At 38.3% G+C, this 13,606-nt stretch overlaps 1 protein-coding gene across 1 annotated transcript; it reads left to right on the top strand.

The window, feature by feature from the left end:
• Positions 1-1,061: 1,061 nt before the first annotated feature.
• Positions 1,062-13,270, top strand: glb1 (galactosidase, beta 1). The gene is made up of 16 exons (XM_052137480.1): positions 1,062-1,190; positions 2,241-2,410; positions 2,505-2,655; positions 2,759-2,819; positions 2,905-2,999; positions 5,440-5,620; positions 5,797-5,855; positions 5,951-6,072; positions 6,969-7,009; positions 7,133-7,245; positions 7,361-7,435; positions 7,585-7,674; positions 9,576-9,686; positions 9,889-10,020; positions 10,278-10,529; positions 12,518-13,270. The coding sequence occupies exons 1-16, from the start codon at positions 1,125-1,127 to the stop codon at positions 12,770-12,772; spliced, it is 1,974 nt and encodes a 657-aa protein (XP_051993440.1). The 5' UTR covers positions 1,062-1,124; the 3' UTR covers positions 12,773-13,270.
• The last annotated feature ends 336 nt before the right edge of the window (positions 13,271-13,606 follow it).

The following is a 13,606-nucleotide window of genomic DNA, read 5'->3' as shown; positions in this document are numbered from 1 at the left end:
AATCTTTGGAACGCACTCGGGAGGCTATTTCCAGTCAAGCTAGTGCAGCTCCTATCTATTTGAATGGAGAAAGACGAAAATCTCAAAAACGGTTGGTCAAAATTGTAATGAAAGAAAAAAAATCTAATCTGGCGACATTGGTATCACAAATTGTGTTGCTTTACCTCAAACAAAATGTTCCGGCGTGTATAGCTAATACGCATGCGCATTGTCGAGATGATTGACAGGCGTTGTCTGTATCTAAAAGGTGATTGGATCTTTTAACTGGAAGGCGGGACTTCTTTTCAAAATCTGTTGCCCGTTGAGAGCTTGTTGGTTGGCCGTTCCAATTTCTCCCATTCATTTTAATAGAAGTGGCCTGTCTATGCTAAAACATATCTGATTAAGCTCAATCGACAGCATTTGTGGCAGAAAATTGATTGTTAAAAAAAAAAAGCAAAAATCGAGGTTACAGTGAGGCACTTACAATGGAAGTGAATGGGGCCCATTTTTGGAGGGTTTAAAGGCAGACATTTTAAGCTTATAATTTCATAAAAGCACAAACATTAACTCTTCTGTTAAAATGCATGCATTATTTGAGCTGTATAGTTGTTTAAACCCTAATTTTACGGTTTTAGGGTTAGTTGTCATTATATTGTCATAGCAACAAAGTTGTAAAATGGACCGTACATAGCAACATAAATTTATTGCAATATTTGAAAAATGATTAAATATTAGATCAAATTGCCTCAAAATTAACCTTTAGACATTACACACAATGATCTCATGGTAAAGGAACATGTTGCAGTCCATAGTGACAAACAGGTGTTTAGGAAAGTAATGTGGTAGTTTTTTGTCGCTATTTGTTGTTTGGGAGCAAATAAAATCAATGGAGCCTTCAGCTCCGTTGTGCCCTATACTTATTGAACCAGTGTACTTATTTAAAGTCTTTAAAACTGACTCGAGATCAGTTAATAGAGGCTCGTTTGCTGCCTGAAGAAGTCGCACAACTTCACCAGTTTGATTCGAGCTCCGAATCATTGATTCAAATGATTCGTGAAGGATTCGATGCTTTGCGAACCGAGCCCGCTCATCACAACATCTGACTTCCGCACCGCGTTTGCCGATTCAAGCACACACACACCATGGCTCTCGGTGTCCAGCTGCTGCCGCTTCTGCCGCTTCTGCTCCAGACCATTCTTCCGATAACGGCAAGTATTGACTTTGTCTGATTGTTTCAAAAGCATCGTTTACGTCAAATGAATGCTTTGCTTACAGCGTGCAGATGTTTTCTCCGTCACTTGCTTAATATCATACTTGGAATAGTGACTTGCTGGACTGAAAATGTCATTGATCCAAATGCACCATCTCAGATTAGTATCACAGTTTTCAGTATAGTGTAATTAATTGTTTATGGACGAATGTTATTACGTAAATTGACTCGGTTCCTGTTTTGGTGTTCTAATGAAATGTAATAATAGACTGTGAGCACGGATCTCTCAATGATTATTCTTGCGTCTTGTGACATGTCATGTGAGCATGACAGTCATCATACATATACATTTACATGAAAATGACAATTATTTAGAGCTTGCATTCAGTGCATGGATGATTATTGACATATTACTACCAACCCTTATAAATGCAGACTTCACACCATTAGTTCACTAAAGTTACTGTATATAATTAAAAGGTTAGTTCACTATTTAAATGGTGTAGAAAGTGAATGGTAACCCCATATAAAGAAAGAACATTGCACATGAGGGTATTTAAATGAAGCAGATCTTTTTATTTTTGGATTACATTTTTTCTTTAAAGGGATTTTTCACCCAAAAATGAAAATTTGCATAATTTACTCCCCCTCATGCCATCCCAGCAGAACACAAACAAAGATTTTTTTGGAAAATGTCTCAGCTTTGTAGGTCCATACAATGCATGTGAATGGTGACCAGAACTTTGAAGCTCCAAAAATCACATAAATGCAGCTTAAAATCCGTTTCTCATCCACATCTATCATATCGCTTCTGAAGACATGGATTAAACCACTGTAGTCACTTTTATGCTGCCTTTATGTGCTTTTTGGAGCTTCAAAGTTCTGGTCACCATTCACATGCATTGTATAGACCTACAGAAGAAAGAAAGTGAAACACATTTGGGATTGCATGAGGGGGAGTAAATGATGAGAGAATTTTCAAAATTTTCTTTACTCTGAATCAAGTTGTTCTTGTATTAAAGCTCTCTCTATCCTCATTCTTCTTCAGCTCGCCACAACTCCCAGTTTCACTGTGGATTATCGTCATAACTGCTTCCTTAAAGATGGAGAGCCATTTCGCTACATATCCGGCAGCATCCACTACAGCAGAATTCCCAGAGTGTATTGGAAGGACAGACTACTCAAGATGTACATGGCTGGTTTGAACGCCATCCAGACGTAAGATGAGTACTGTGTGGATAACAAACAACTCAGGTTTGGAATTTGAGCTGTGTTGAAAACAAGAAAGTAATCAAAATTCACTTCATCCTAGATATGTGCCTTGGAACTTCCACGAGCCGGTGCCAGGTCAGTATGACTTCAGCGGAGACCGGGATCTGGAGTACTTCCTACAGCTGTGTCAAGACATCGGCCTGCTGGTCATCATGAGACCAGGCCCTTACATCTGTGGAGAGTGGGACATGGTGAGAGAGAGAGCGCTCTAACTCATATAATGAGCAAGGAAAGGTGTTGCAAATATAAGTGTATATATGCTGACCTCCGCTTACTCAATATTTCTTGTTGCAGGGAGGCTTACCTGCCTGGTTGTTAAAAAAGAAAGATATTGTTCTACGATCATCTGATCCAGGTTGAGTTACTGATTAACCGATCACCCGAATATGTGATAGAAAGAGTGAATCGTACAGCCTTTGACATAAAAACTCTCATTCTAGACTACATTGCAGCAGTGGATAAGTGGATGGGGAAGTTGTTGCCCATAATTAATCGTTATCTGTACCAGAACGGAGGACCCATCATTACTGTGCAAGTAAGAGAACCGTATATCAATCACAGCGATGAGCTTGAAACTTGCACAAATGTAGAGAAAAATCAAATGTATTTAGAATAGGGCTGGATGATGTATCGAATATTTATATTGTATCCGTAATGTCTTTGCAGGCACCAGTGATGATTTGAATGTGCTATTATTTATTTAATGTTAACTAGTCTACTGAATAATGCAGTAGCAAATTTAACAGTAATTCCAGTGATAGTTTTTAGTAGAAAAGATGCCAGTTTTAATGGCACAACTTGTATCTGTAAACTAATTATAATATTATGTATTAGCTTTTAGAGTTGTATTATGCAATAGTAATATATATGCAGTTGTGTCCTCCTGCTTTTATTTTGGCAGTCGGAACACTCCAGGAAGTCCTATTGAGTGTATGTAGCCCGTAGTTCACAGTCATGTGCTTCTTATTCGAAATCTGGTGCAGCATGTTATTAGCAAACCGAACTATCAAGCATCTAATATGTTGTTTGTGTGTAGGGCTCACAATTGCACATGCATATTCTATGTTTACTTAATAAATGCAGCCTTTTGCGATTCGTTTGTCTTCAAGTGACTTTAAATAAAATGCACAAGTCATATGGACTTTTACAATGGTGCTTTTATTGTTCTTTAATGGCTTGACAGTAACGGCACACGGTATCTCAATTGAATCGGGAGCTATTTTCTAGTTTTTCTGTACTCTAAAATATTTATGTGGCTAAATATAGCTGTTTTGATGAGGAAAACATGGCCGCTAGTCCGATTTGTCAGCGAATAATTCAATTATTTTAAACAAATTAGTTGATTTGTTTGACAGGTCGCAAATTGGTCTACATTATTCTTTTGAAAGTCGGTCTGAATCAAAATTATTTAAAAAAATATTTTTATCCAGTAATCACACACTCTGGAGAATTATAGTGGAAAAGTCATGAAGATGTGTTGGTCAAAAATGGCGGGAAGCCTGTTCTTTTCCTCACACTTCACGAGTATCAGAGCGTTAAGACAGATGTTTTAATAGTGTCTCTAAATTAAACATTATTTTCAAAAATCGCACTGATAGTCTTTGAATCAGTTCAAAGGGTCAGTTTCAATGAATTAATGCATCTCTAATTCAACAATATATTTGCGTCATCACTCAAAAATCTGTAAATATTGCAATTTATTACAATGTATTGGTATATTGGTGCATATACGTAAATGTAAATATCAAGATCATTTTTATTGCAAACTAGTCTCGTAGAATAAATGTTACTATAACTACATTTTTGCAAACAGACGTTTATGTTCAGGTTCTACGTTGTGCCAGAGTTAACACTAGAGGCGCTGTGTGTTTTAATGACGTTCACAAAACTCATGACTACAACGGCTGACTATTACTTTATAAACACTTATTTTTTTCACTATTACTCGCACACTTTTACTCTAATGCATTATTTGAAAAATGATATGTTTTAATGCGTGCATTACCGACCCACCTACATTTACACATTTATTCCATCTGGATTAGTTTGTGTGGTAGCTCACCTGATAGAGTGTTTTTTTATTTTATTTAATTTTTCATTTATTTTCTCCCCAATTTGGAATGCCCAATTCCCAATGCGCTCTAAGTCCTCGTGGTGGCGTAGTGACTCAATCCGAGTGGCGGGGGATGAATCTCAGTGGCCTCCACGTCTGAGACCGTAAATCTGTGCATCTTATCACGTGACTTGTTGAGCATGTTACCACGGAGACATAGCGCGTGTGGCGGCTTCATGCTATTCTCCATGGCATCCCCACGGAGAGCGAGAACTACATTGTTGTGACCACGAGGAGGTTACCCCATGTGACTCTGCCCTCCCTAGCAACTGGGCCAATTTGGTTGCTTAGGAAGCCTGACTGGAGTCACTCGGCACGCCCTGGATTCAAACTTCCGACTCCATGGGTGGTAGTCAGCGTCTTTACTCTTAGGCCTCCCCTGATAGAGTGTTACTTCAGAAAATGTGCGTTTTATTTCACAATTTGTTTTTGGACACTATCAGTTAGTTTTAGGTGTTGTTTTAGGGTAAGGATGTCTGTTTGTTTCCCTCTCATTTGAACTTTGATCACTATTGGTTCGGTTTAGGGTAAATTATGTAGGTATGTTTTACTCATTAAAACCTCCATCTAACATACAGCATAACTCTTCTGATATTGACACCTTTTCCCTCGCTTTTTACACCCCCTGCTGGACATTTCACTGGGAAACTACAGCGAAAGTGTATAAGGCACATCATTTCGATTTGCAAAAACGTGGCCACGGTCAAACAAGGCTGTTTTATTAGCTATAGGGCCCAGCCATAATTGGGATCAAGTTTCACACGTAATTTTTTTTTCTCTTTTCCAAAAATACATCTACTTATAGTTATGAATATGATTGGATGTGATGCATCGAATTAAGCTTTTCTTTTCTCATACGCAGGTAGAGAATGAATATGGCAGTTACTTTGCATGTGATTATGACTACATGCGGAATCTTTCCCATCTGTTTCGATCTCATTTGGGAAAAGAGGTGGTTCTGTTCACCACCGATGGAGCAGGTGTGGGCTATCTGAAGTGTGGATCCCTCCAGGGCATCTATGCCACCGTTGACTTTGGTCCAGGTCTGTGCATGGCTCACCTTTCTTAAACTTTTCTTAAACTGTTAGGGTGTTCACACATACAGATTTTTTGACAGATAGGAGCACGTAAGATTTATTTTACCCAATATTTTGTAGCTTTACTCTAACATTGATCCTTCTGTAACATAAGTAATGTGAATTGTACTGTTTCCAAATAGGCTCAAATGTAACAGCTGCTTTTGAAGCGCAGAGACACGCAGAGCCACATGGCCCTTTGGTAAGGGGTAAAAACAATTCTAACAAGGATGAATGTGTTTTGTTGTTTGGTAATAAATGTTTATTTAATAGTAATAAAGCCCATTTGGTTTTCAGGTGAACTCAGAGTTCTACACAGGCTGGTTGGATCACTGGGGCGAGAGACACTCTGTTGTGCCCACAGCGCCTGTGATCAAGACTCTCAATGAAATGCTGGAAATGGGAGCCAATGTCAACTTGTGAGCTTGACCGCCCATTACAACTAACATGTTTAATAATGAGATATCCGTTTTGCATTTGAAAACGGATTATTTGAAGGAATTTATAGAATTATTCAATTTTGTCCTTTTTTACCCCCCAAAATTCCTACACCAAGACAACATTTCCAATGGTAATTCCTCCTAAAGCTTTAACGCTACATCCACCAAATTTTGCACAGACCTTCAGACTGTTCTCACTCGGATTGCTTTCACTTTTCTAACTGATCGGACTTAAGGCGTTTGCACAACGGACAAGAAGTGTCGTGGCTAGGACATGGCACAGATATCAAACACAGTGCGGTTCAGGTTGGGGTTCAGGTTGCAGACAGTACACACAAAAGTTAGCAATGTTTTTCCCTTCTTCAAGAATGAACAAAGCTAGAGCTTATCTATGTCCTTTGATAATGATTTGGGTTGAATTCATGGAAAATCTAAAAGTTGCACTCCGTGGCGCAGCGGAAATTTGAGCAGCCTCCAGAGTCGTTACCTGGGCACCGCCAACAGATGCTGATCGGCTGCAGTGGTGTGCATACCTTCATTGAAAACAGTTATTTTGAATTTTAGAACATGCCATGTCGTCTATCAGACATGTCCGGTGTGTGACCGCCTTTACAATTGTCCTGTAACGGATTATAAAAAAATCCCATAGATTTACATAGATGAAATGCTCAAACAGGCCAAAGAATGTTTGCGATCTATCTGTCTATTTACATATCTATCTATATATCTGTCCATCTACCTATCCGTCTGTCTGTCTAACGTTCTTTCTGTCGGGCTTGTAATCCTTCAAGCCTTCAGCAATTTATTTTTTCAAGCCAACATCAAAGTTTGTCTTGACAAACTGTACCTAACTAGTTGCTTTTTTTTTTTTCAAGATACATGTTCATTGGTGGAACCAATTTTGGCTATTGGAATGGTAGGTCTTCTGGATTTATTTTTCTCAATAGAAATACATGCATCATGTGTCCTGATCAGTGTTTGTCTATATATATATATGTGTGTGTATATGTATATAATGTGCGTGTGTATTGCATTATAGGTGCCAACTCGCCTTACGCTCCTCAGCCAACCAGCTATGACTATGATGCCCCACTTACAGAAGCTGGAGATCTCACAGACAAGTATTTCGCCATAAGAGATGTCATTAAAATGGTAAAGAAAACACATTTTGTTATTTATTAAAGATGCTGAGGAACTTTACTTATGATGAAGAAATTCAATGGCTGTAATGACGAATTGATTTGATTGGTTGTTTTTTGGCAAACAGTACAAAAACATACCAGAGGGGCTAGTGCCTCCATCAACACCAAAATTTGCTTATGGACCAGTGAAAATGAAAAAGGTAAATACATTTTTGCCTGAGAAATAAACCCTTATTTACTTCACAAAATACTTTTTAGATTTTGATGAAGTTTGTCCATATCCAGTAACACCTCTGTATTTTTTCTTAATAAGGACTAATAATTGTGGATGTTCTTTGTACGTTTGCAGATACAGACAGTGTCGGAGTCTTTGGATATATTATCTTTCTCTGGCCCCGTCAAAACTGTATATCCACTTACATTTATTGAAATGAATCAGGTATGCCTGCATTTCTTTTTAACACTTAATCAGTAAATGTGAATCTATCTGTCTGTCCATCCATCTGTGTCTTTCTGTCATTCTGTCTGTCTATTGTTTTGTCTGTCTGTCATTTTGTCTATCTGTCTGTCTGTTGTTCAATCTGTCATTCTGTCTGTCTGTTGTTCAATCCGTCATTCTGTCTGTCAGTGTCATTCTATCTTTCGTTCTGTCTGTCTGACATTCTATCTATCATTCTATCTATCTGTCTGTCTGTCGTTCTATCTATCATTCTATCTATCTGTCTGTCTGTCGTTCTATCTTTAATTCTATCTGTCTGTCTGTTGTTCTATCTTTCATTCGGTCTGTCTGTCAGTGTCATTCTATCTATCTGTCTGTCTGTCTGTCATTCTATCTTTCATTCTGTCTGTCTGTCTGTCTGTCGTTCTATCTTTCATTCTGTCTGCCTGTCTATCTATTGTTCTGTCATTTTGTCTATCTGTCTGTCTGTCCATCGTTCTGTCTAGCTGTCTGTCTATCTACCTATCTGTCATTCTTTCTATCGTTCTGTCTGTCTTGTGGTTTTATCTATCAGTCTGTCTGACTGTCTATCATTCTATCTTTATAATAATAATAATAATTCCTTACATTTGTATAGTGCTTTTCTAGGCACTCAAAGCACTTTACATAGTATAGGGGGAATCTCCTCAACCGCCACCAGTGTGCAGCATCCACCTGGATGATGCAACGGCAGCCATAGTGCACCAGAACGCCCACCACACACGGAGGAGATGGTAGAGTGATGTAGCCAATTCAGGGATGGAGATTAATACAAGGCCATGATAGATAGGGGCCAATGGGGGGAATTTGGCCAGAACACCGGGGTTACACCCCTACTATTTACGAGAAGTGTCCTGGGATTTTTAATGACCACAGAGAGTCAGGACCTCGGTTTAACATCTCATCCAAAGGACGATGCCTTTTTACAGTATAGTGTCCCCATCACTATACTGGGGCATTAGGACATGGGGCATCTTTCTGGTTGTCTGTCTATCATTCTGTCTGTCTGTCATTTTATTTATCATTTTGTCTGTCTCTCTATCTATCTGTCTATTTATCGTTCTGTCTGACTGTCTATATATTGTTCTGTCATTCTGTCTATCTACCTATCTGTCTGTCTGTCCATCGTTCTGTGTATCTGTCTGTCTATCTACCTATCTGTCATTCTTTCTATCATTCTGTCCGTCTTGTTGTTCTATCTATCAGTCTGTCTGTCTGTCTGTCATTCTATAAATCATTCTTTCTGTCTATTTATTGTTCTGTCTGTCATTTTATTTATCATTCTGTGTTTCTGTCTGTCTGTCTTATCTATTTATCGTTCTGTCTGACTGTCTGTCCATCGTTCTGTGTATCTGTCTGGCTGTCTATCTATCTACCTATCTGTCGTTCTTTCAATCGTTCTGTCTGTTCTGTCTGTCTGCCTGTCTATCTGTCTATCTTGTTGTTCTATCTATCAGTCTGTCTGTCTGTTTGTCATTCTATTAATCATTCTTTCTGTCTATCTGTCTATTTATTGTTCTGTCTGCCTATCTATCTGTTGTTCTGTCGTTCTATCTATCTATCATTCTGTCAATCATTCTATCTTTCTGTCTGTCTGTCATTTTATTTATCACTTTATCTATCTACCTGTCTGACTTTCTGTCCTTCTGTCTGTCTGTAAGGCCTTTATAACTTTCAAACTTCAAAGCTTTTTAAACATGTAGACTTTGTCAACATTCAAAGTTTGTCTAAACTAACTTCTCATTATTTATATGTTCCTTGTCTCAGCCAATGTAGATTTTTGTTTATTATGAAAAATCAATTCTCTGATTATTGATTTGTCTCATTTATTCTTGATTATGCATGTCTTATTATGTTGTCAGGTCTTCGGGTTCATGCTGTATCAGACTGTGTTACCTGTAGACTGTTTGAAGCCCACCCTGCTGTCATCCATTAACGGAGTCCACGATCGAGCATACATATCCATCGATGGCGTAAGCAGCACTGTTTTGCTCCTCTCTCTTCATTATGTTTTATTCCTGCTATTCATGTTCCTCCATCATAATATATGTCATAGTGAAACAGGTCTCCAACAATGCATCTGATTTACTTTCAAATCTTTAACCAGTTTAATGTAATCTGATTAATCTCAAGATTTAAAGGGGGGAAAAAAACTTCAAACATTTTATTGTTCAGATTGCTGCTGGTATTTTGGAGAGGAACAAGGTGCTCATGATCAATGTAACAGGGAAAGCAGGGAGCCGTGTGGACGTCCTGGTGGAGAACATGGGCAGAATCAACTACGGCAGAGAAATAAATGACTTCAAGGCAAGGAAGAGGATATAATTTTTTTTATTATTTAAAAATAACCATAGCCTTCTTATTAGGGTGAGCAGTATGAACCAAATCTTATATGACACCATGAGTAGTTTTATATCATGGTAATGTTTTTTCTAATTTATCATCACAATCCTTTAAAATGGGACATGGTGAACATGTTGTCTTCTATCCAGTGTTTCTTGATTGTTAATCTTACCTGTGCTGTTCTTTTGTCTACCTTTTCTCTGTCTCTCTCTCTTGTGCAGGGTCTGGTGTATAATCTGACTCTTGGTGCTGATGTGCTGGGTAACTGGACTGTATTTGCTCTGAGTATCGACGAAGCGGTGAGTCAGGGGCTGCTGACGGCACACAGAAGATCTGACTCCACCTCCAGCTTCACCACATCTCCACCTCCTGCTCTCTCACCTCCAACATTTTACTCTGGCACCTTCAAAATCCCTGACGGCATTCCAGATCTCCCTCAGGACACATACATTCAGTTCCCCAACTGGAGAAAGGTAGAAACCTAGATTGAAGTCATCAGAAACCCAACAGATGTACAGTATGCTGGTCAAAACATATAAGAGGTCATATCATTCCATGAGATCCACTTATAATATAAATATGTATTTTTTAAAACGCAAAAACTGTCATAATTTAGTTTTGCATAACCATTCCACCCTAACTGACCCTGTAAACCGCTTCCTCATAGCTTTCCTCCGCTCACACACAGGCTGCGGGTTTGCAGTCGGATACAAAGTGGTGCTGGTTCATCCTTCAACAACAGCCTTATTGAAATGTCTGTTGCAGTGTGGCACATTAAATAAAAACTGTGCTGAAATGTGCCACATAAACAGTTCAGATCAGACTGAAAGGATCTAGGATCTTGCGAAAAATAAACTTTAGCCACTACGCAGAGCTGTAGGTGCTATGCACACCCAGGAACAACAAAAGAAGGATGATGAACATTCCTTCATTTCACTCTTTTAAGTTATTTCTTCTGGTGTTTAATAATAATAGTATCTAGGGGGGCTGGGTAGCTCAGCGAGTATTGATGCTGCGAGGTTGAATTCAGGGCGTGCTGAGTGACTCCAGCCAGGTCTCCAAAGCAACCAAATTGGCACAGTTGCTAGGGAGGGTAGAGTCACATGGGGTAACCTCCTCGTGGTCGTGATTATTGGTTAACACTCTCAGTGGGGCGTGTGGTAAGTTCTGCATGGATCATGGAGAGTAGCATGAGCCTCCACATGCTGTGAGTCTCTGTGGTGTCATGCACAACGAGTCACGTGAGTAACCGTGCCACCACGAGGACCTACTTCGTATAGAATTGGGCAATCCAAATTGGGATAAAAATTCAAATAATAATAATAGTATCTGTTATTCTTATAATAGGTACTATTAGATACTAGAATAATAGTAAATGTCTGTTAGTATCTATTATTCTATAATAGTAATAATATTATGTCCTACCTCCTTAGTGCCTCGCAGTGACCGAATACCGAAAAAGAACCATTAATGTGTAAATGTCGTAATGTGTTAAGTTATTTAATTGCCTGACATCTGACAGTTACAGAAGTTCATAACGAGCCAATTTTCCAACTTCCTTTCAATAAATAGTCTTTTGAACTATGCAGTTTTGACTTAACGTGTGTTTTTATAGTATATAGATATAGATATATAGATCAAGGAATCTCATAAGATCATGGCAACGAATGACCCCTTTAAAGGATGAAGTTATAGCAATAGTTCACCCTAAAGTTAAATTCTCTAATCATTTACTCGCCCTGATGCCATCCCAGACGTGTATGCCTTTCTTTCTTCTGCTGAACACAAGTGAAGATTTTTAGAAGAATATTTCAGCTCTGTTGGTCCATTCAGTGCAAGTGAATAGTGATCAGAACTTTTAAGCTCTAAAAAGCACAAAGGCAGCATAAAAGTAGCCCATATGTCTTCAGTGGTTAAATACATGTCTTCAGAAGCAATCTGATGAGTGTGGGTGAGAAACACATCAATATTTAAGTCCTATTTTATTGCCCAGTAGAGGGCAATATGCACATTGAATGTGAATCGACAAAAACACAAGAAGAAGAATGTGAAAGTGGAGATTGATAGTATAAATGGACTTAAATATTGATCAGTTTCTCACCCACACTTATTATATTGCTTCTGACATACAACTTGAGTCGTATGGATTACTTTTATGCTGCCTTTATATGCTTTTTGGAGCTTCAGTTTTGGTCACCATTCACTTGCATTGTGTGGACCAACAGAGCTGAGATGTTCTTCTAAAAAATCTTTGTTCATGTTCTGCAGAAGAAAGAAAGTCACACACATCTGGGATGGCATAAGGGTATAAATGATGAAATTATTTTTAGGTGAACTGTCCCTTTAAATTAATCTTTAGAAGTTAATATTTTGTTTTGAAGAAAAAAATATAAATTCCAATTCAAGGAAAATTAACTCACTTTATTACCACCAAGTCACTATGTTTCACTCTTCTTTACAGGGTCAAGTGTGGATTAACGGTTTTAATTTGGGTCGCTACTGGCCGTCCCGTGGGCCGCAGGTGACCCTGTTTGTCCCAGCCCACCTGCTCAGCACCTCCGTCCAAAACAACATTACTGTTCTGGAGTTGGAGTCGGCGCCCTGTTCTCCAGGTCCCTGCACGGTGGAGTTCACAGACACTCCGATTATAAACGCCACTGTGAGGTCAACCAGCCAATACATAAGACGACTATTCAACAAACAAGATCTCTTTTGAGTTTACTTACTGCTCTTATGAAATCTTACAATCATTTGTTTGTTACGCACATACCATTGATTTGAAAGAATCCAAAGGATGTAATACATGAAGCAATGGAGGTGACAATTCAGCAGCTTTCCACACTGATGTACAGATTGTAGGGATAAAATTAATCCTGGACTATATTATGAACACTGATTGCACTGTAAATCATGGATATGCTCAGGATTTCAATTGAGTTCATTGAAGTCTATCTTCAGTTATCTGCACAATTTTAAATTACAATGGAAATCTTTGTTTTTATTTTGTGTGCAGGCAGTTTTTTTATCTAAAATGGACTTTTGTTCATTACGAGCGGCTTGGGTGTACAGCAGGACTGTTTATTTTTGCACACTGTATAGCCGATGTTGTCTAATACACTGTAGTATCACAGTGAAATTATAAACCGTTTTATATGTCCATGTTGTTTAATTTTAAATGCCATCCAGGAGCAATAGTTGTGTTTAAATAAAACAACTGCACTGTTTTATTCACTGTGTTTTTATCGCTGTGTCAGACATATATCTACTTTTTAGGAAATACCTTTTCTCTCTGTAACTTAAAAAAAATCCTTGAATTCTCTTATATGTGGGTGTCAACTTGCTAGTAATTAATATATATATATATATATATGTATATATGTATTGTGTGTGTAATATATACACACACACACAAAGACTGGCGGCCAAAAGTTTGGAATAATGTACAGATTTTGCTCTTATGGAAAGAAATTGGTACTTTAATTCACCAAAGTGGCATTCAACTGATCACAATGTTTAGTCAAGATATTAATAACGTGAAAAATGACTATTA

Source organism: Xyrauchen texanus, chromosome 11, assembly GCF_025860055.1.
Source record: "Xyrauchen texanus isolate HMW12.3.18 chromosome 11, RBS_HiC_50CHRs, whole genome shotgun sequence".
In the NCBI taxonomy this organism is placed as follows: domain Eukaryota; kingdom Metazoa; phylum Chordata; class Actinopteri; order Cypriniformes; family Catostomidae; genus Xyrauchen; species Xyrauchen texanus.
Note: the sequence above shows the minus strand (reverse complement) of the source record. Positions and strands in the feature narration are given on the sequence as shown.